The sequence below is a fragment of the Crinia signifera genome, chromosome 11 (assembly GCF_055691185.1).
Source record: "Crinia signifera chromosome 11, ASM5569118v1, whole genome shotgun sequence".
Lineage (NCBI taxonomy): Eukaryota > Metazoa > Chordata > Amphibia > Anura > Myobatrachidae > Crinia > Crinia signifera.
Genome location: NC_139227.1, coordinates 118492302 through 118516111, shown reverse-complemented (window position 1 = coordinate 118516111; position 23810 = coordinate 118492302). Strand labels below are relative to the sequence as shown.

General features: G+C 49.6%; 1 protein-coding gene across 3 annotated transcripts in view; it reads left to right on the top strand.

Moving 5' to 3' along the window:
• LARGE2 (LARGE xylosyl- and glucuronyltransferase 2) overlaps positions 1 to 22639 on the top strand; it is a 52399-nt gene extending 29760 nt beyond the window's left edge. For all 3 annotated transcript variants that reach the window (XM_083164514.1, XM_083164513.1, XM_083164515.1), the window contains 14 exons: positions 1196 to 1367; positions 1958 to 2163; positions 3636 to 3718; positions 4984 to 5107; positions 5332 to 5503; positions 5695 to 5799; positions 5998 to 6110; positions 6191 to 6316; positions 12079 to 12231; positions 12850 to 13004; positions 13134 to 13412; positions 18038 to 18184; positions 21443 to 21638; positions 21716 to 22639. In XM_083164514.1, coding sequence (XP_083020640.1) covers positions 1268 to 1367; positions 1958 to 2163; positions 3636 to 3718; positions 4984 to 5107; positions 5332 to 5503; positions 5695 to 5799; positions 5998 to 6110; positions 6191 to 6316; positions 12079 to 12231; positions 12850 to 13004; positions 13134 to 13412; positions 18038 to 18184; positions 21443 to 21638; positions 21716 to 21913 — 2157 coding nt within the window. In that variant the 5' untranslated portion in view covers positions 1196 to 1267 and the 3' untranslated portion in view covers positions 21914 to 22639. The remainder of the gene's footprint in view (positions 1 to 1195; positions 1368 to 1957; positions 2164 to 3635; positions 3719 to 4983; positions 5108 to 5331; positions 5504 to 5694; positions 5800 to 5997; positions 6111 to 6190; positions 6317 to 12078; positions 12232 to 12849; positions 13005 to 13133; positions 13413 to 18037; positions 18185 to 21442; positions 21639 to 21715) is intronic.
• The last annotated feature ends 1171 nt before the right edge of the window (positions 22640 to 23810 follow it).

Here is a 23810-nt window from a genome sequence, read left to right as displayed (position 1 = left end):
GGATGATGAGCGCGAGGAGCCGCCGGTCGGACTTTATCACATGCAGCAATTTTTTGTGTCTTCAGCTTACTTTAATTGCGTTTGGCGGAAGCGAGCGTATCGTGTCAGGGCTAATGGAAGGCACACAATGTCCCTCTCCCTCTGGTTGTTTGTCTAAGCAATCTCATCCTGAAAAATACAACTTTTTTTTTTTTTTTCTTGCTTGAAAAGCAAGCCAACAGGCGCCGCCTAATCCCTACTTCATCCCCATCCACCCTGCAGCCCTTGTTCTTTGTCAAGTCTGGATTTTTATAAGCTTGAATGTGCATACAGTGCCTCTTGATCTTGTTTTATTATGAACTCTTAGGTTAATCTGTTTGAACAAAAGAAAAACATTAGAAAGCGATCAGCGTTGTGACCAGGAAGCTACAGCACAGAACGTATTATCTGGCGAACAGCGCGAGGCAGAGAGTGACAAATCAAAGGCAGGAAGTTAGGTTGTGGCTCACGATTCACGGTCTCCTCTGTTGTTGTAATTGGGCGCTGTGGATCCTTGTGGCGCCATATAATGCCTTGAAATGAACCCCAAAAACAAAATAAAACATTTTGGCAAATTTTTGTTCCACTATTACCCCTTGGGTACTCCTTAGTATAATAATAAAATAACCCGATTTAATTGTTGGCACTTTTTTTCACGTGATTTCGACTCATCGGGCGGATAAATCGTGTGAAAAAAATCGTATGTTTACTTCAGGGCCGATGTGCGGTCCCGTTGTCATGGCTACCACAAGGATTTGTTGTATCATCATCATGGAGAAGTCTATGGTATAGCATAGGATACATCGTATTTAACAAGACGGCAAACGATATATTGCATGCAAAGCTGCTAATCTTAAACGTTTGCGTGATTGCTTTGATCTTGGTCCAGGAAAGAAATGGACGGTGGTCATACTTCGGCAATGCTTGTAATGAAATGTCATCCTGTCTTGGCACTAAAGCGTCAGTCGCGTTAGTAACTAAGGAATAAAGGTGCGGATGCTGCAGGTGTCCCTGATGCGCGCCGAGTCTCTCCCGGTTGCAGAACGTCACCTGGCAATGTTTGCTTTAATATATAACTTCTGCTGATAGAATCTGTTTGCAGCGCTGCCAGTTCCCAGGATACAATGTACTGATCTGTCCATGTTCTGATGTGACCGTGAAACCCTCTCGTTGCCAGATTTTAGGATGTTGCCAGCAGTGATTCTGGATTTCCCCACCTGACCGATCCTGGAGCGTCTGCTGTCAAATCATGCTGTGCCCGTGCCGCAACAAGGCCAAGCTGCTGGCGGTCGGTTTGTTGCTGCTGTCTGTCGTCACCTGGCTGTACCTGTCCGTGGGTGACACCGGATGTGAGTGTGCACGTCACCTTTTACAGCTGCAGGATTTTCAGAGGGGTAGATGTAAAAGGGTGCAGGAGTTTGTCTGAGGATGGCCGTATTCTTAAAGCGGCAATCATTTACAAGGCAAAGCGAACCTAGCATTGCCTTATAAATTGCCGCTTTAATAATACGGCCATTCTCTGACAAAGAGAGATAGTCTGCCACTTTATACGGAGTCCCTTGCGGCAAAAATACTAATCCGAAATACTTTGGGCCTGATTCTGGTTCACTTGCAAAAGCAAATTCTCTCTCTAATGGACAAAACCATGCTGCACTGCAGGGGGGCAGATGTAACATGTGCAGAGAGAGTTAGATTTGGGTGGTGTATTGCAGTGTAAGAATAATGCAGCCAGTATTTACCCTGCACAGAAACAAAATAACTCCCCCAAATCTTACTCTCTCTGCGGGAATTGTGGGACCGCTCTGCACTCTCTGTACCTGGGCCCCAGACAGGTCTCGGACCAAATACTGTTTGGGTAGAATATTTGGTTTATAGCGATATCCAGACATTCATGTTTTGGTAATGAGCCCCATCATGACATCCTATTCCTTCCCCTCAGACGGGCTGACTCCCGGGGCTGCAGGTCCGCCTCGCCTGCTTCCCAGAGCCCCCTCGCTGCAGGATCTGGAAGTCCGACTCCAGGAGGCCGAAGAGGAGAACGTGAGGCTGCGCCACCAGCTGGGGGAACTCCGGGGTGTGGACCATGGAGCTGAGGCAGGGAACGGCAGCCGGTGTGTACAGAAGAGTCTGACTGAGAAGTGTGAGGTGAGGGCCCTGTATGTCTGGGAACCTTCCCTCTCCCTGGAGTTCCTGATGGGAAGAATATTCCCTCATTCTGTGTCAGCCTGGTAACGCTCTGCGCCTCTGGCCTTTCTTAGGGGGACTGTGCAGACCACCAAGCTCAGAACAGCAATAGGTTCCTTCCATTCTATGGGGAGAGCGCACAAACCAAAAAGCTCCTAACTGAGCTTTTGCAAACACAACCTGTAACCTGGCAGTTGATTGGTCCTTTATCACCCTCCACTTTTTCCATTTGTCCCAAAGTGTAAATATATAAAGTACCGGCCAATTTGCCCCTAACTCTCATTTTCGAACACAGACTGAGGCTTGGCAGTTAGGAGTTACTTGGCTGGTGGTTTATCACTCTCCATTCAATCACTTTTCAAGGAGTAGTACATCTCCCTCAAAAAGCGATAAAGTAGCAGCCAATCGGCTCATAACTGCCTTTTAAATATGTTAAATATGACAGTTGAGGGCTGATTGGCTGGTCCTTTATCACCCTCCACTTTATCACTTGTTAAGGCTTAGTACATTTGGCCCTTAATCTGTCGCCAAGGTTTGATACCTCCCCGCAAGTTGCGACTACCAGCCTGGGAATTACATTTTTTTCCCCATTGTTCCCAAATGTGCGGTGGGTGTGGTATAGATCATAGGCCGTGTCTATTACAAGCTAGACATTGGCAAAAGGTTGACACATGAAAATGTCGACATGGGTCTTTTGGTGTCAGTGTGGACACCTGAGAACATGGACCCCTAGTGTACCGCGTACCCTCGCCAGGTGCCTCGCAGCACTCGGAACACTTTACCCTTCCCAATCAGAGTATGCAGGGAGCAGTTGGGGCGGCAGGTGCATTTGAGGCCGACACGACCGTCCTCAGTGTCACAGTCGGTCACTGTACTTAAGGCGGAATGGAACACTTGCCACCTGCTGTCCAGGAACTTGTGGACATTGGCCAAGAAGGGTGTCCGCAGTAATCACTGCCCGTGGTGGGCCTACAACGTACTGAGGTCAATAACATCTCACTGAGCTGTCTGTTGTCAGCGGCCGTCCAGTCACTATTGTCCACACTGTGTGTATGTGTGTGTGTGAGTATGTTACAAATCTATATAAATGAATATATACATATAAATGTATATATATGGTGAACCCAGGTCTTAAATCCCAGCTCTCTGCTCTAGACCAGGTGGGTCGGTGAGCCAGCGTGTTAGACCCTTGTTGACCCTTTTACACTACAGAAAAACCCAAGTTTTTCAGCAGATTCTCGTGTTGAAAAGCTTTAACCCGGTAATTTGCTGATGGTGTGAATTGGGGTCAGGCTGCACCCGGCAAAATGACCCAGCCGGGTGTGTGGTGTGAAAGGGAAATTAGGGAAGGAGATCTAGCGGCTAAGCTCAGCGTGTGACCACTGCACCCGTGTTCCCCCCTCACTAATGCTCTGTATCATTCTACCTTTCAGCTCATTCATGTTGCCATTGTGTGTGCCGGCCATAACAGTAGCAGGGATGTGGTGACGTTGGTGAAATCCATTCTCTTCCACAGGTAGGCTGTACACGTATGTGCAGGAAGGACTGCGTGTGATTTCTGTACTGTGGCCCCCGGTAGGCTGTACACGTATGTGCAGGAAGGACTGCGTGTGATTTCTGTACTGTGGCCCCCGGTAGGCTGTACACGTATGTGCAGGAAGGACTGCGTGTGATTTCTGTACTGCAGCCCCCGGTAGGCTGTACACGTATGTTCTGGGATGACTGCGTGTGATTTATGTACTGTGGCCCCCGGCAGGCTGTACACATATGTAATGGGATGACTGCGTGTGATTTCTGTACTGTGGCCCCGGTAGGCTGTACATGTATGTGCTGGGATGACTGCCTGTGATTTCTGTACTGTGGCCCCCGGTAGGCTGTACACGTATGTTCTGGGATGACTGCGTGTGATTTCTGTACTGTGGCCCCCGGTAGGCTGTACACGTATGTGCAGGAAGGACTGCGTGTGATTTCTGTACTGCGGCCCCCGGTAGGCTGTACACGTATGTTCTGGGATGACTGCGTGTGATTTCTGTACTGTGGCCCCCGGTAGGCTGTACACGTATGTGCTGGGATGACTGTGTGATTTCTGTACTGTGGCCCCCGGTAGGCTGTACACGTATGTTCTGGGATGACTGCGTGTGATTTCTGTACTGTGGCCCCCCGGTATGCTGTACACGTATGTGCTGGGATGACTGCCTGTGATTTCTGTACTGTGGCCCCCGGTAGGCTGTACACGTATGTGCTGGGATGACTGCCTGTGATTTCTGTACTGTGGCCCCCGGTAGGCTGTACACGTATGTGCTGGGATGACTGCGTGTGATTTCTGTACTGTGGCCCCCTGGATAGGCTGTACACGTATGTGCTGGGATGACTGCCTGTGATTTCTGTACTGTGGCCCCCGGTAGGCTGTACACGTCTGTGCTGGGATGACTGCATGTGATTTCTGTACTTTGACCTACTGGTAGCTAATGAGACATTAATACTTTGATTCAAGATATTATATTATGAGTGTAACATGTTTATTTGCAGCCGTACCCATGACCCCGTCCTTACAAACGCCGGGTCAGTGAAGTACCACACTCCCTTTGCTGATTGGGTGCTGCTTCTGGGGTGGATGGTACTGGCCTGTATGTACTGAGCAGGGAGGGACATACGGACATGTACTTATCTTGCTGAGTTTCTGCAGTCCTGGGGTCCAGGCTTGGTGATGTCCTAATTACGCTTTGCTCTTGTCACCTGACCTGTCACTGTGTCTGATGACCCAATCATTTGTGTCTTTAGGAGAAACCCGCTACATTTCCACCTGATCACAGACTCTGTTGCTTTGCGTATACTGGGCAACCTGTTCAGCACCTGGATGGTCCCGTCCCTACAGATCAGCTTCTATAATGCCAGCGACCTCAAGGTGAATATTGTGATCCAGTGACACCGTTACTACACAAAATTCTATATATCCTCTGCTGTGGTGCCTGGTTGTTCTCGGCAGACATGACCTACATAGAGGGTTATGCACCCGTATTTGATTTCGCACCTACTAAACCCCAATGTGATCCCAGTGTCCCCCACTGGTCTTAAATAAAACTCTTTACCTCAAGTACAAAAATGACTCTCCCACTCTCTCCCACACAGCCGGAGGTTTCCTGGATCCCAAACAAACATTACTCTGGAATCTATGGCTTGATGAAGCTGACTCTGACAAAGGCGTTGCCCCCTGACCTGTCAAAGGTCATTGTCCTCGACACTGACATCACTTTTGCCACAGACATTGCTGAGCTTTGGGCTATATTTAAAAAATTCACAGGTAATCCATTTCTCCGGCTCCTGTCCTGTGTGTTTAGCTTCTGGCTCCTGTCTCGTATTTCCTCAGGACAGGGTCCCATTGTTACAGAAATGTCCCATCTCTCTGCGAGACGCCAAGCGCCATTGATTTGTTGCAGCGTTTCTGCAGTCTCCCTGTTGGACACACGATTATACCTGTTCTCTCTCTGTCAGGTGAACAGGTTCTAGGTCTGGTGGAGAATCAGAGCGACTGGTACCTGGGGAACCTCTGGAAGAACCACAAACCCTGGCCGGCTCTAGGCCGTGGGTTCAATACCGGTAAACATCTTATCTTTTGTGTATATGTGTGTGTGTGTATATGTATATATGTATATATGTATATATGTATATATATATATATATATATATATATATATATATATATATATATATATATATATATATATATATATATATGCAGAAGTACCCCACTGATGTCCCATATTGTGTCCGACTGACCCCTGACCTTTTCTCCAGGGGTCATCCTGCTTCTCCTGGACAGGCTGCGTCTGATTGGCTGGGAGGAGATGTGGCGCCTGACAGCGGAGAGAGAGTTAATGAGTATGCTAAGCACCTCCCTTGCTGACCAGGTAGGATGGGGGGGATGAGATCGCAGCGTCTCGCATGTCGTTTGCTATTATATAATAATCTTCTGTCTTCTCATCTGCAGGATATATTCAATGCGGTTATAAAGAGCTCGCCCACTCTGGTGTACCCGCTGCCCTGTTACTGGAACGTTCAGCTCTCCGACCACACTCGCTCCGAGCAATGCTACAGTGAGCTGGCCGATCTGAAGGTGAGAACACATACGGGGTTATTCAGGGCTGCTCTACATATCATTACATTACCCTCCCGGCATCACACGGCCTCTGGATAAAGCATTACCCCCGGCATCACACGGCCTCTGTATAACGCATTACCCCCCCGGCGTCACACGGCCTCTGTATAACGCATTACCCCCGGCATCACACGGCCTCTGTATAACGCATTACCCCCCCGGCATCACACGGCCTCTGTATAACGCATTACCCCCGGCATCACACGGCCTCTGTATAACGCATTACCCCCGGCATCACACGGCCTCTGTATAAAGCATTACCCCCCGGCATCACACGGCCTCTGTATAACGCATTACCCCCGGCATCACACGGCCTCTGTATAAAGCATTATCCCCGGCATCACACGGCCTCTGTATAAAGCATTACCCCCCCGGCATCACACGGCCTCTGTATAAAGCATTACCCCCGGCATCACACGGACTCTGTATAAAGCATTACCCCCGGCATCACACGGCCTCTGTATAACGCATTACCCCCCCGGCATCACACGGCCTCTGTATAACGCATTACTCCCCCGGCATCACACGGCCTCTGTATAACGCATTACCCCCGGCATCACACGGCCTCTGTATAACGCATTACCCCCCCCCCGGCATCACACGGCCTCTGTATAACGCATTACCCCCGGCATCACACGGCCTCTGTATAAAGCATTACCCCCCGGCATCACACGGCCTCTGTATAACGCATTACCCCCGGCATCACACGGCCTCTGTATAACGCATTACCCCCCGGCATCACACGGCCTCTGTATAACGCATTACCCCCGGCATCACACGGCCTCTGTATAAAGCATTACCCCCGGCATCACACGGCCTCTGTATAAAGCATTACCCCCGGCATCACACGGCCTCTGTATAACGCATTACCCCCGGCATCACACGGCCTCTGTATAAAGCATTACCCCCGGCATCACACGGCCTCTGTATAAAGCATTACCCCCGGCATCACACGGCCTCTGTATAAAGCATTACCCCCCCGGCATCACACGGCCTCTGTATAAAGCATTACCCCCGGCATCACACGGCCTCTGTATAACGCATTACCCCCCGGCATCACACGGCCTCTGTGTAAAGCATTACCCCCCGGCATCACACGGCCTCTGTATAAACCATTACCCCCGGCATCACACGGCCTCTGTATAAAGCATTATCCCCCGGCATCACACTGCCTCTGTATAACGCATTACCCCCGGCATCACACGGCCTCTGTATAAACCATTACCCCCGGCATCACACGGCCTCTGTATAAAGCATTACCCCCCGGCATCACACGGCCTCTGTATAACTCATTACCCCCGGCATCACACGGCCTCTGTATAACGCATTACCCCCCGGCATCACACGGCTTCTGTATAACGCATTACCCCCGGCATCACACGGCCTCTGTATAAAGCATTACCCCCGCCATCACACGGCCTCTGTATAACGCATTACCCCTGGCATCACACGGCCTCTGTATAAAGCATTACCCCCGGCATCACACGGCCTCTGTATAATGCATTACCCCCCCCCCCCGGCATCATACAGCCTCTGTATAAAGCATTACCCCCGGCATCACACGGCCTCTGTATAAAGCATTACCCCCCCGTGCATCACACGGCCTCTGTATAACGCATTACCCCCAGCATCACACGGCCTCTGTATAACGCATTACCCCCGGCATCACACGGCCTCTGTATAAAGCATTACCCCCGGCATCACACGGCCTCTGTATAACGCATTTTCTCCCCCTGCATCACACGGCCTCTGTATAAAGCATTACCCCCAACATCACACGGCCTCTGTATAACGCATTACCCCCAACATCTCACGGCCTCTGCATAACGCATTACCCCCGGCATCACACGGCCTCTGTATAACGCATTACCCCCGGCATCACACGGCCTCTGTATAACGCATTACCCCCGGCAACACACGGCCTCTGTATAATGCATTACCCCCCCCCCCCCGGCATCATACAGCCTCTGTATAAAGCATTACCCCCGGCATCACACGGCCTCTGTATAAAGCATTACCCCCCCGTGCATCACACGGCCTCTGTATAACGCATTACCCCCAGCATCACACGGCCTCTGTATAACGCATTACCCCCGGCATCACACGGCCTCTGTATAAAGCATTACCCCCGGCATCACACGGCCTCTGTATAACGCATTTTCTCCCCCTGCATCACACGGCCTCTGTATAAAGCATTACCCCCAACATCACACGGCCTCTGTATAACGCATTACCCCCAACATCTCACGGCCTCTGCATAACGCATTACCCCCGGCATCACACGGCCTCTGTATAACGCATTACCCCCGGCATCACACGGCCTCTGTATAACGCATTACCCCCGGCAACACACGGCCTCTGTATAATGCATTACCCCCCCCCCCCCGGCATCATACAGCCTCTGTATAAAGCATTACCCCCGGCATCACACGGCCTCTGTATAAAGCATTACCCCCCCGTGCATCACACGGCCTCTGTATAACGCATTACCCCCAGCATCACACGGCCTCTGTATAACGCATTACCCCCGGCATCACACGGCCTCTGTATAAAGCATTACCCCCGGCATCACACGGCCTCTGTATAACGCATTTTCTCCCCCTGCATCACACGGCCTCTGTATAAAGCATTACCCCCAACATCACACGGCCTCTGTATAACGCATTACCCCCAACATCTCACGGCCTCTGCATAACGCATTACCCCCGGCATCACACGGCCTCTGTATAACGCATTACCCCCCCGGCATCACACGGCCTCTGTATAACGCATTACCCCCCAGCATCACACGGCCTCTGTATAACGCATTACCCCCAACATCACACGGCCTCTGTATAACGCATTACCCCCCAGCATCACACGGCGTCTGTATAACGCATTACCCCCAGCATCACACGGCCTCTGTATAACGCATTACCCCCCCGGCGTCACACGGCCTCTGTATAACGCATTACCCCCCCGGCATCACGCGGCCTCTGTATAAAGCATTACCCCCCGGCATCACGCGGCCTCTGTATAACGCATTATCCCCGGCATCACACGGCCTCTGTATAACGCATTACCCCCGGCATCACACGGCCTCTGTATAAAGCATTACCCCCGTCATCACACGGCCTCTGTATAAAGCATTACCCCCGGCATCACACGGCCTCTGTATAAAGCATTACCCCCCGGCATCACACGGCCTCTGCATAATGCATTATCCCCGGCATCATACGGCCTCATTATAACGCATTACCCCCGGCATCACACGGCCTCTGTATAACGCATTACCCCCGTCATCACACGGCCTCTGTATAAAGCATTACCCCCCCGGCATCACACGGCCTCTGTATAACGCATTACCCCCCCGGCATCACACGGCCTCTGTATAACGCATTACCCCCTGCATCACACGGCCTCTGTATAACGCATTACACCCGGCATCACACGGCCTCTGTATAAAGCATTACCCCCGGCATCACACGGCCTCTGTATAAAGCATTACCCCCTGCATCACACGGCCTCTGTATAACGCATTACCCCCGGCATCACACGGCCTCTGTATAACGCATTATCCCCCCGGCATCACACGGCCTCTGTATAAAGTATTACCCCCGGCATCACACGGCCTCTGTATAAAGCATTACCCCCGGCATCACACAGCCTCTGTATAAAGCATTACCCCCCGGCATCACACGGCCTCTGTATGAAGCATTACCCCCGGCATCACACGGCCTCTGTATAAAGCATTACCCCCGGCATCACACGGCCTCTGTATAACGCATTACCCCCGGCATCACACGGCCTCTGTATAACGCATTACCTCCGGCATCACACGGCCTCTGTATAACGCATTATACCCCGGCATCACACGGCCTCTGTATGAAGCATTACCCCCGGCATCACACGGCCTCTGTATAAAGCATTACCCCCCCGGCATCACACGGCCTCTGTATAAAGCATTACCCCCGGCATCACACGGCCTCTGTATAAAGCATTACCCCCGGCATCACACGGCCTCTGTATAAAGCATTACCCCCCCGGCATCACACGGCCTCTGTATAACGCATTACCCCCCGGCATCACACGGCCTCTGTATAACGCATTACCCCCCCGGCATCACACGGCCTCTGTATAACGCATTACCCCCCCGGCATCACACGGCCTCTGTATAACGCATTACCCCCCCGGCATCACACGGCCTCTGTATAACGCATTACCCCCCCGGCATCACACGGCCTCTGTATAACGCATTATACCCCGGCATCACACGGCCTCTGTATGAAGCATTACCCCCGGCATCACACGGCCTCTGTATAAAGCATTACCCCCCGGCATCACACGGCCTCTGTATGAAGCATTACCCCCGGCATCACACGGCCTCTGTATGAAGCATTACCCCCCCGGCATCACACGGCCTCTGTATAACGCATTACCCCCGGCATCACACGGCCTCTGTATAACGCATTACCTCCGGCATCACACGGCCTCTGTATAACGCATTACCCCCGGCATCACACGGCCTCTGTATAACGCATTATCCCCGGCATCACACGGCCTCTGTATAACGCATTACCCCTGGCATCACACGGCCTCTGTATGAAGCATTACCCCCGGCATCACACGGCCTCTGTATAATGCATTACCCCCGGCATCACACGGCCTCTGTATAACGCATTATCCCCGGCATCACACGGCCTCTGTATAACGCATTACCCCTGGCATCACACGGCCTCTGTATGAAGCATTATTCCCGGCATCACACGGCCTCTGTATAACGCATTACCCCCGGCATCACACGGCCTCTGTATAACGCATTACCCCCGGCATCACACGGCCTCTGTATAAAGCATTACCACCGGCATCACACGGCCTCTGTATAACGCATAACCCCCGGCATCACACGGCCTCTGTATAAAGCATTACCCCCGGCATCACACGGCCTCTGTATAAAGCATTACCACCGGCATCACACGGCCTCTGTATAACGCATAACCCCCGGCATCACACGGCCTCTGTATAAAGCATTACCACCGGCATCACACGGCCTCTGTATAACGCATTACCCCCGGCATCACACGGCCTCTGTATGAAGCATTACCCCCGGCATCACACGGCCTCTGTATAACGCATTACCCCCGGCATCACACGGCCTCTGTATAAAGCATTACCCCCGGCATCACGTGGCCTCTGTATAAAGCATTACCCCCGGCATCACACGGCCTCTGTATAAAGCATCACACGGCCTCTGTATAATGCATTACCCCCGGCATCACACGGCCTCTGTATAACGCATTACCCCCGGCATCACACGGCCTCTGTATAAAGCATTACCCCCCGGCATCATACGGCCTCTGTATAAAGCATTACCCCTGGCATCACACGGCCTCTGTATAACGCATTACCCCCCCGGCATCACACGGCCTCTGTATAACGCATTACCCCCGGCATCACACGGCCTCTTTATGGAACAATTTATCACATTACAGATAAGTGCAGACTATTGTTCTCTGTTATCAGCTATTATCATTATTGATCACTGATATTACTGCGCGTTTCGGTCACTGCAGGAACAAATTCTGCTATAATGGAGATCCGTACAGAACTTGTGTGATGTTAGTAAATGTGCTTCCGATAGTAAATAGCTGCACAGGCCGACGTCTGCGTTCCTGACATCTGTGCTGTAAGGCTTCCGGTTCCTAATTTCTATTCCCGTCTCCCCCCCACCTGCCGTCCAGGTGATTCACTGGAATTCCCCCCACAAGCTCCGCGTCAAGAACAAACACGTAGAGCTGTTCAGGACTCTCTATGTCACCTTTCTGGAGTACGATGGGAGTCTGCTGCGCAGAGAGCTCATTGGTTGCCCCAGCGACAAAGGACAAGACCATGAGGTGTGTGGTTCGGGGGGGGGGGGGGGGAGGCGGAGTTAGGGGATTGCTAGAGGGATAAGAGCTGCATATCTCCCCTTCAGCCTCCGACTCCTTTATGTTAGAAAGCCTGTACAATGCCCGTCTTGTGTAAAACCTAGAAGGCGAAATGTAATAGGGTGCGATCTTTAGTCAAGTTTTAAAATCGCGCTTAAAAAAATTGCACTTTTTTTTTTTAAAATTAGCAAAGTCGAAATTAGTGTTTAGTAAGGAAAATGTGCGATTTTTAGTGATGATGATGTGCGATTTTTTTTTTTTTTTTTTTTTTTAGACGTGAAAGTGTGCAGCATTTCCTAAAAAAAAAAAAAAATGGCGTGGGGCCCCCCCCCTCCTGAGCATAACCAGCCCCGGGCTCATTGAGACAGACCTGGTTCCAAAAATACATGGAACAAAATGCGTAGGGGTCCCCCGTATTTATGAAACTAGTCCCGAACTCTTGGACCGGACCAAAAATACGGTTGACAAAAAAACTGGGGGTCCCCCGTATTTTGGAACCATGACTGGTCCGAGAGTTTCTTGGACCCTGTTCTCTCGGAAGTTGCTAACGACCGCGCTCTCTCCCATCCTGCTTCCTAATGACAGGCCGCACTGGAACAACTTGATGAGGAAGATGTGTGTTATGACTTCCGCAGAGAGCGCCTGGCATCCCACCGTGTCCACCTGTCCTTCCTCCCGCAGCAAACCCTACCGGAGGACCCGAATGATGTCACCTTGGTGGCCCAGCTGTCTATGGATAGGTGGGTATGGGAGCAGTGAATGATGTCGTGTTGTGGGAGTTCCAGGACTGGTGCTAGATGGAGAGCGGACTGTGGTAGTATATAGACAGCACAGCGTGTATGGGATACTGACCCGCGTACCTTTCTCAGGCTGCAGATGCTGGAGCTGATTTGCCGTCACTGGGAGGGGCCGATGAGTTTGGCTTTGTACTTGTCCGATGCAGAGGCGCAACAGTTCCTGCGTTACGCTCAAGCCTCCGAGGTTCTGCAGTCTCGGACCAACATTGGTTACCACGTGGTCTACAAGGAGGGTCAGCTTTACCCGGTGAACCTCCTGAGGAATGTGGCCTTGAGGAACGCCCAGACACCTTACGTCTTCTTGTCCGACATAGACTTCCTGCCCATGTATGGACTGTATGATAATCTGAGGTCAGTAGCGCTGTGGTTTCGGTTAGATCTAGTGTCAAGATCAGGCATTGGCCAAACTGTGTAGATGGTATCAGAAATGTGGCGATAAAGTGACGGGCGTTCCTGGGGGATGCGGTCATTAGGTCGACACCACTAGGTTGACATGCTGAAAGGTCGAAATGTCATTAGGTTGACACAAGCATTAGGTCAACATGGTCTAGGTCGACATGGGGTTTTTCACTGTTTTTTGAGCCAACATGTGCCGACAGGCGGTATTTCATGCCCTACCATACACTAGGCCGTAGCGGGGCACTGTGCCTGAAGCATGGCGAGCGTACACGGTGCACATTATCCTGTGAAAAACCCCATGTTGGCCTAATGCTTGTGTCGACCTAATGACCTGTTGACCTTGTCCCATGTTGACCTTTCAGTATGTCAACCTAGTGGTGTCGACCGAATGACTGTCTAGCACAGGGCTGGGCAACACCGGAGCTCCAGATGTTGATGAACTACACATCTCCGCATGCCTTGCATCAGTTTCAGCATGGCCACATAGCAAAACTAATGCAAAGCATGCTGGGCTGTGTAGTTCATTAACATCTGGAGGGCCGGTGTTGCATATGATCCACACCCTTCCTGGGAGGTGGCTAGAAGTGGTGCATGATGAGGGTTCTCAGTGTGTAAGTGCAATGGCTGCCTTTGCAGACACACAGTCGCAGGTATAGGTGGCCGTACCCAGGTGAAGATGCTGGTTGTGATGTATACGGGTGCTAAAACTGGGCTTTGGGTTGTCCCATGTCACCCCTCCTCTTCGCCCTTGCTCTAGAGCCGCTTGTGATCTCCTTGAGGTCATCGCCACCATACCAAGGAATATGTATAAGGGATATAGACCTGCCAATCTCACCCTTCGCAGATGATATGCTGCTATTTCTTTCCAACCCACTCCCACTCCATGCCCACAGCGCTAACTGTCATAAAACAATTTAGCAGTTTTTCAGGATACAAAATCAACATTAATAAATCCGAACCCCTACCCCTTCGAGGCCCCCCACCAATTTTTGACCCCCAGAGTGAATTTAGCTCTATTAAAATTAAAAATTCACACATAAAATATCTAGGCCCACAGATACCGATGACACTAGCAATCTATAGAAACTCAATTTTACCCCAGTTCTTGCCACCACTGGGAATTGGCATGACCTCTCTCTTTCCCGGTTAGGCAGGATTGAAGTTGTCGAGTCCATTATCTTTCCTAAACTAACGTGCGTTCTGCACTTACTCCCCATAATACCCTCCTCCGACTCCTCCCCCTCCTCCGACTCCTCCTCCTCCGACATATTACTCAACAACAATTCATATGGAAATAATAATAAAAAAAACTTTCCATACAGAAGTTACAAATGCCCAAATCTGATGGAGGCTTAGGTTACCCCAATCTACTATTGTACCCCAGAGCTCTACTCACAAGATACGCCTTAGACTTGCTTTTAGAGACCAGCATTTACTCCCTACATGAACTAGACCAGGCCCTCCAGATGTTGATGAACTACACATCCCAGGATGCTTTGCATTAGTTTTGCTATGTGGCCATGCTGAAACTGATGCAAGGCATGCTGGGATGTGTAGTTCATCAACATCTGGAGGGCCGCAATTGCCCAGCCCTGAACTAGACTGTACAACATACAAAATTGGGAATTTCCAAGTCTCTGGCGCAAAAGCTTGAAAACGATGGATCTAGAGGTTTTCAGGGATCTCCACAGTTCTCAAGGGAATTTCTCAAAAAATAAAGAAAGAGAATATCAGTAATGATACTGACTATTCAAGACTCAAGTATGGATTACAGGGAGGAGATGAATAGATGGGCGTACCCCACTCACGGTAAGTAGCTCTATGTACAGGTACGTAGCGGTTTCTTTGCCTTTGTCTCTCCTTCTTTCTTCTTTCTTTCTCCTTTTTTTCTCTTTTTCTTCTTCTTTTGTTTTCTTTGATTTCTTAAACCGGATGGTTTTTCACTCAGTGGTTTAAGTGAAAAATGTGGGAATAGAGAATCAGGATTAGTGCATTCGGTCAGAAGTTTTTCTAAACACCCCGTGCAGGTAGGAAATGGTGGTGCTCGTACCTTACTCACCCGAAAAAAGAGTAAGATACTTATATAAAGGTATCTTTATAGGTGTATATAACCAAGGAAAGAATGAAAGTGCGTACCGCACTTACGTGTCTTTATGATTAGTCTCCACCCGTAGCGTGTGCTTGGCTTGAGATATAGGTTCCGATGTCACCGTCGGGACCAATATTTCTCAGTTGAGGTGTACATAGGTAGGTAAAAATAATAATACAGTATGAGTGGGTGAACTAAAATATTAAATGACCTCTATATAGAGAGGATAAGTGGTAGAAGGAAAAGTGCCTTCAAAATAGAAAGAGGTACTGGTAGCGTACCGTGACTCACACTGTGATGTGTGGATAAATTCCCATAAAGGTTTCTTTTTTAAGGAGAAGTTTTCACCGCTTATAGTGTTTATATATAGATCACATATGTACCCTAGAGATTTTCATTGAGCAAAAGATATGCGTACCAGAACTTACAATGAAGTAAGTATGTTTCCACCTATCGCGGTTTCTTTTGCTCACAATGGAGATCCCCAAAGATTTTCTTAGCCGAAAAAAATGTTCTCTTTTCTTATAAAAAGGTTTCTTTATTGTACATTGAAAAAATTCATAAAAAAATCCTCCATCCCAACAATGGAAGGATCCGATACAAGTCCCAAATATAGCAGCAAAAATTCACAATGATCCCAAAAAAATACCAAAAAAATAAAAATAAAAAATATTTTTTTTTAAAAAATATTTTTCTTAAAAAAAATTAAAAATACATACAGAAAGTCCAAAGTGTCCGGAGTTAGATGAAAGTGGTGATGGCTGCTCACACTCCACTTCTGTGGAGTGTGAGCAGCCATCACCACTTTCATCTAACTCCGGACACTTTGGACTTTCTGTATGTATTTTTAATTTTTTTTAAGAAAAATATTTTTAAAAAAAAAAATATTTTTTATTTTTTATTTTTATTTTTTTGGTATTTTTTTGGGATCATTGTGAATTTTTGCTGCTATATTTGGGACTTGTATCGGATCCTTCCATTGTTGGGATGGAGGATTTTTTTATGAATTTTTTCAATGTACAATAAAGAAACCTTTTTATAAGAAAAGAGAACATTTTTTTCGGCTAAGAAAATCTTTGGGGATCTCCATTGTGAGCAAAAGAAACCGCGATAGGTGGAAACATACTTACTTCATTGTAAGTTCTGGTACGCATATCTTTTGCTCAATGAAAATCTCTAGGGTACATATGTGATCTATATATAAACACTATAAGCGGTGAAAACTTCTCCTTAAAAAAGAAACCTTTATGGGAATTTATCCACACATCACAGTGTGAGTCACGGTACGCTACCAGTACCTCTTTCTATTTTGAAGGCACTTTTCCTTCTACCACTTATCCTCTCTATATAGAGGTCATTTAATATTTTAGTTCACCCACTCATACTGTATTATTATTTTTACCTACCTATGTACACCTCAACTGAGAAATATTGGTCCCGACGGTGACATCGGAACCTATATCTCAAGCCAAGCACACGCTACGGGTGGAGACTAATCATAAAGACACGTAAGTGCGGTACGCACTTTCATTCTTTCCTTGGTTATATACACCTATAAAGATACCTTTATATAAGTATCTTACTCTTTTTTCGGGTGAGTAAGGTACGAGCACCACCATTTCCTACCTGCACGGGGTGTTTAGAAAAACTTCTGACCGAATGCACTAATCCTGATTCTCTATTCCCACATTTTTCACTTAAACCACTGAGTGAAAAACCATCCGGTTTAAGAAATCAAAGAAAACAAAAGAAGAAGAAAAAGAGAAAAAAAGGAGAAAGAAAGAAGAAAGAAGGAGAGACAAAGGCAAAGAAACCGCTACGTACCTGTACATAGAGCTACTTACCGTGAGTGGGGTACGCCCATCTATTCATCTCCTCCCTGTAATCCATACTTGAGTCTTGAATAGTCAGTATCATTACTGATATTCTCTTTCTTTATTTTTTGAGAAATTCCCTTGAGAACTGTGGAGATCCCTGAAAACCTCTAGATCCATCGTTTTCAAGCTTTTGCGCCAGAGACTTGGAAATTCCCAATTTTGTATGTTGTATAAGTTTGTTGGTTATTTGGTGATAACCGGGTAAAGTACATATCCTCAGGCAGCATTGCGCCTTCATAGGTCTTATCCTAAACTTTGTTTGCTAGCTGAACTAGACTGTGCCCCTTTCTACCCTTACTCACCGGGTGACTACTCCATACACCCAAGACACACTTACCCAGAAATATCACAAATGCTATAATTCGCTCCACCTGTGATCTTTCAAAATGTGTCTGAATAATGAGTGCACCTGTGCACCTGCTGGGTGACCTGGAAAACGTGCACTGTTGGGAGTACTTGAGGACCAGGGTTGGGAACCACTGATGTAGACCTGCATGTATTCCCCATTCTCCCCCCACCTTGTGTGGAAAAGGAACCCACCCCACCTTGTGTGGAAAAGGAACCCACTCACTGCATCCACAATAGCTAATCTCTCTGCCTTCTCCCTGCAGGAAATCCATAGTACAGGAAGACATGGCCGGCACCCAAAGAGCGCTCATTGTTCCGGCCTTTGAAACGCTGCGCTACCGTCTGTCCTTTCCCAAATCCAAAGCAGATCTGCTCTCCATGCTGGATATGGGGACACTCTACACCTTCCGGTATTGTTACATCCTATTGTTTCTTCCTATGTTCCGAATGTAGTGATAGATATGATGCTACCTGGGAACGTCATATTAATGAGGTGTGTCCTATAGGACAGCTGTTCTTCTACATGACTTCTAGCTGGGGATGTCAGGGCCGGGCTGCGGAAGTGCTGCCATTGCCAACTTGTTCCTGAGACTGGCACCTGCAGCCCACCCCTGTATTGGATCTTGCACAGGGGCGGTCAGTGTGTATAAGGTCCTTGGTAGAGGAGTTAAGTTTGAGCCCTAGCGGTACTTATCATCCCTTTTGGGATTCCCATCCTGGTTTGACTTCCCACTTACCGACAGCGGTGTGGTGGTGCAGGGAAGGCATGGGTGTGTTGTAAAGAGGGGGGGGGGAGGGGGGTGCAGGAAAGGTGTGGTGCTAGGACGGTATGGAGGTGCTGTGTAGTGGGGGTGCAGGGAAGGAGATGTGTAGTGCAATGTAGGTGAATTTTAGTGGAGGTGTAGGGAAGAAGAGGTGTGGTGAGGAGGTGCTGTGCAGGGAAGGAGATGTGTAGTGGAGGTACAGAGAAGGAGAGGTGTGGTGTAATGGAGGTACAGAGGAGAAGTGTGGTGCAGGGAAGGAGAAATGCGATGCAGTGGGGGTGCAGGGAAGGAGAAATGCGATGCAGTGGGGGTGCAGGGAAGGAGAGGTGTAGTGGGGGTACAGAGTAGGAGAGGTGCTGTGCAGTGGAGGTGTAGGGAAGAAAAGGTGTGGTGCAATGGAGGTGCAGGGAAGGAGAAATGCAGTGCAGTGGGAGGTGGGGTGCAGAGTAGGAGAGGTGCTGTGTAGTGGGGGTGCAGGGAAGGAGATGTGTAGTGCAATGTAGGTGAAGGAGAGGTGAATTTTAGTGGAGGTGTAGGGAAGAAGAGGTGTGGTGAGGAGGTGCGGTGCAGGGAAGGAGATGTGTAGTGAAGGTACAGAGAAGGAGAGGTGTGGTGTAATGGAGGTACAGAGGAGAAGTGTGGTGCACGGAAAGAGAAATGCGATGCAGTGGGGGTGCAGGGAAGGAGAGGTGTATTGTGGGTGCAGGGAAGGAGATGGGGGGGGTACAGGGAAGGAAAGGTGCGGTGCAATGGAGGTACAGAGAATGAGAAGTGTGGTGCAGGGAAGGTGTTGAGGTGGTGCAGGGAAGGAGAAATGCGATGCAGTGGGGGTGCAGGGAAGGAGAAATGCGATGCAGTGGGGGTGCAGGGAAGGAGAGGTGTGGTGTAGTGGGGGTACAGAGTAGGAGAGGTGCTGTGCAGTGGAGGTGTAGGGAAGAAGAGGTGCAGGGAAGGAGAAATGCAGTGCAGTGGGAGGTGGGGTGCAGAGTAGGAGAGGTGCTGTGTAGTGGGGGTGCAGGGAAGGAGATGTGTAGTGCAATGTAGGTGAAGGAGAGGTGAATTTTAGTGGAGGTGTAGGGAAGAAGAGGTGTGGTGAGGAGGTGCGGTGCAGGTAAGGAGATGTGTAGTGAAGGTACAGAGAAGGAGAGGTGTGGTGTAATGGAGGTACAGAGGAGAAGTGTGGTGCACGGAAAGAGAAATGCGATGCAGTGGGGGTGCAGGGAAGGAGAGGTGTATTGTGGGTGCAGGGAAGGAGATTGGGGGGGGGGTACAGGGAAGGAAAGGTGCGGTGCAATGGAGGTACAGAGAATGAGAAGTGTGGTGCAGGGAAGGTGTTGAGGTGGTGCAGGGAAGGAGAAATGCGATGCAGTGGGGGTGCAGGGAAGGAGAAATGCGATGCAGTGGGGGTGCAGGGAAGGAGAGGTGTGGTGTAGTGGGGGTACAGAGTAGGAGAGGTGCTGTGCAGTGGAGGTGTAGGGAAGAAGAGGTGTGGTGCAATGGAGGTGCAGGGAAGGAGAAATGCAGTGCAGTGGGGGTACAGGGAAAGAGGTGTGGTGTAGTGGAGGTACAGGGAAGGAGAGGTGTACTGGGGGTACATGGACGGAGAGGTGTGGTGTAGTAGGGGTACGGTGGAAGGAGAGGTGTAGTGGGGATACGGTGGAAGGAGAGGTGTAGTGGAGGTACAGGGAAGGAGAGGTGTACTGGGGGTACATGGACGGAGAGGTGTGGTGTAGTGGGGATACGGTGGAAGGAGAGGTGTACTGGGGGTACATGGACGGAGAGGTGTGGTGTAGTAGGGGTACGGTGGAAGGAGAGGTGTAGTGGGGATATGGTGGAAGGAGAGGTGTAGTGGGGGTATGGGGAAGGAGAGGTGCAGTGGGGGTACGGGGAAGGAGAGGTGCAGTGGGGGTACGAGGAAGGAGAGGTGCAGTGGGGTATGGGGAAGGAGAGGTGCGGTGCAGTGGGGGTAGAGAAGGAGAGGCGTGGTGTAGTGGGGGGTACAGGGAAGGAGATGTGGTGTAGTGGGGGTACAGGGAAGGAGAGGTGTGGTGTAGTAGGGGTACGGTGGAAGGAGAGGTGTAGTGGGGATATGGTGGAAGGAGAGGTGTAGTGGGGGGTACAGGGAAGGAGATGTGGTGTAGTGGAGGTACAGGGAAGGAGAGGTGTAGTGGGGGTACAGGGAAGGAGAGGCGTGGTGTAGAAGGGGTTCAGGGAAGGAGAGCTGTAGTGGGGGTATGGGGAAAGGGAGGTGTAGTGGGGGTACGGGGAAGGAGAGGTGCGGTGCAGTGGGGGTACAGGGAAGGAGAGCCGTGGTGTAGAGGGGGGGGTACAGGGAAGGAGAGCTGTGGTGTAGTGGGGGGTACAGGGAAGGAGAGCTGTGGTGTAGTGGGGGGTACAGGGAAGGAGAGGCGTGGTGTAGAAGGGGTTCAGGGAAGGAGAGCTGTAGTGGGGGTATGGGGAAAGGGAGGTGTAGTGGGGGTACGGGGAAGGAGAGGTGCGGTGCAGTGGGGGTACAGGGAAGGAGAGCCGTGGTGTAGTGGGGGGTACAGGGAAGGAGAGCTGTGGTGTAGTGGGGGGTACAGGGAAGGAGAGCTGTGGTGTAGTGGGCGGTACAGGGAAGGAGGTGTGGTGTAGTGGAGGTACAGGGAAGGAGAGGTGTAGTGGGGGTACAGGGAAGGAGAGGCGTGGTGTAGTAGGGGTACAGGGAAGGAGAGCTGTAGTGGGGGTATGAGGAAGGGGAGGTGTAGTGGGGGTACGGGGAAGGAGAGGTGCGGTGCAGTGGGGGGTACGGGGAAGGAGAGGTGCAGTGGGGGTACAGGTAAGGAGAGGTGCGGTGTAGTAGGGGTAACACTGGCATTGGCCAACGCAGTGTGTATCTTGACAGCAATGTTTAATGTTTCCCAGATACCACGTATGGGAGAAGGGACACGCTCCAACCGACTATGCCAAGTGGAGAACCGCAACGACTCCATACCAAGTTGATTGGGCACCAAACTTTGAACCCTACGTGGTTGTACGAAGAGACTGTCCCGAGTACGACCAGCGCTTCCTGGGCTTTGGCTGGAACAAAGTGTCCCACATCATGGAGCTGGATGCGAAGGTACAGTACAGTAAGTTACTAACTGTCACAGATATCCGGACATTATGGCAGACTCGTGACTTGTCCTCTCTTCCCAGGGCTATGACCTAGTGGTTCTTCCAAACGCCTTCATCGTCCACATGCCTCATGCGCCGAGCTTCGATATCTCCAAGTTCCGCTCCAGTGAAAACTATCGCCTGTGCGTACAAACGCTGAAAGAAGAGTTCCACCAGGATCTATCCAGAAGATACGGCTCTGCGGCTCTCAAATATATTGCGGCTGAGCGGAACCGGTGACCTTGGTCTACGGTCTCCTCAACCGGCAGCAAATGAGCCAGAGAGACTTGTTGTCTTATTGGATGGAACGGGCACACAGCCGTATAGGGGAGGACTCACTCGGTGCCTGAAGCAGACATTTAGGCGCCGTTGCCTTATTTAAGAGGAGAAACCTGTGTTTTGGTCAGGATCCCTATGTGCCTCTTTACACCAGCTGAACGTGCGGACCTTTTTGTTGACTTTAAATTTCTTTTTTTTGCCTTACTGAGCAATCTTGAGACAATCAGCAAAGTGTCGCCCACTTTGCGCTAATGCCGACATGTAGTCGTCATCACTGGATTTATATATATTTTTCTGGAAGAGACCACGTCTTCTGCTTTGATTTTCCAATGCGATATATCTTATTTATTTATGTCCGATATGAAGTTGGATGTAGTGCAGCAGCCAGGACAGGATTCCTGTCTGACACTTGATTTACATTTTTACAAAAAATAAAATAAAAAAATATCTATATAATAATAAAATTCTGGACCATTTTCTAAACTATGATCCTGAGCCCCCCAAAAATAAATAATTCAGACGTACCACAATAATGTAACTCATCTTGTGACGGGATTATGTGGAATTGTATGAAGAGAAACGGTCTGTCCCCTCCCCGTTATCTTTGCCACCCCATCTACACGGCAACCTCCCAGAACATCCCTTCATTGTCTGATGCTGCCCATACACGGCGCAGGGTGTATGGGCACCTTAAGATAGAATCCAAGTTTATTTTTTTCCTTTTTATGTTTTCAAATTTCAGGTCGACCTTTAAATCCACACGCGTCTGAGTTGCACTAGACCAGGCATGTCCAAACTGTGGCCCTTCAGCTGTTGTGAAACTACACATTCCAGCATGCCTTGCCATAGGTTTCTCGAATAGCAAAACTGTGTAGTTTCACAGCAGATGGAGGGCCATAGGTTGGACATGCCTGCACTAGACAGATAAAAGCTGGTTATCTGCACAGTAATCAGATGCAATCTCTAGTCCAGTTCTGCTGAAGTGTACAATATTTCTAGACAAAGAAAAAAGCTGGAAATATTTTTACAATAGTGATATGCCATAAACCCAGTTGATTTTCCCATATAGAACATGCACCACCATATAGAGACGCAGCATCATGTAGTGAGATGTTCCAGCAGGCCAGGAATGTAGGATTACATAGATCATATTTCTGCAATAAGCTCGGGGAAAGAGTTCGCTGGTAAACTAACATAATAAAACAATTGTTTCTTGGAAGAAAGGTTAAAAGTGCGGTCTGTAAGTACACCGTCCGTATGACCTCATTATACAGGAATTAACCTGATCAATGTCCCTTCCGAAAGAGGTGATCAGCAATCGGTCAATATTGTCCTTCCAAAATAACGGTCACTTGTATATTGTGCATATTGTACAATGCAGATGGAATGTTGCATAACCATACACAGATGGGTGCCAGGAAGGTGCCAATAAAACTATTTTCGGTACTTGTTTCCTAGTACAGCGCCAGCGATTTTTATCTCAAGCATCGGGGCCTAAAAAATCGCGTCCATCGCATGCAACCAAATCGCATGCGATGCGATGGACGATAAAAATGGTAAAATGGTCCCCGAGACCCAATTTTACATTGGGCCCAATGTAAAAAGCCCCCGAAACCCCAACTTTAATTGCATACCCCCCCCCTCATGGGTGAAATGCCCCCCATTGTTAACGCCACCCCACTATTGATGCCAACCCGAAGCGTGGCGAGCGCAGTGGTACGCATCCTCCGACCTTTTCATACCCCCACTATACACGTCAGCGTGGAGTTGATTTTATAAAGCGTGGCGATCGCAGCGAGCCACCAAGCCCGAAGCGTGGCGATCCCCGCATAACTTCACAGGTATACGCGTGCGCTCG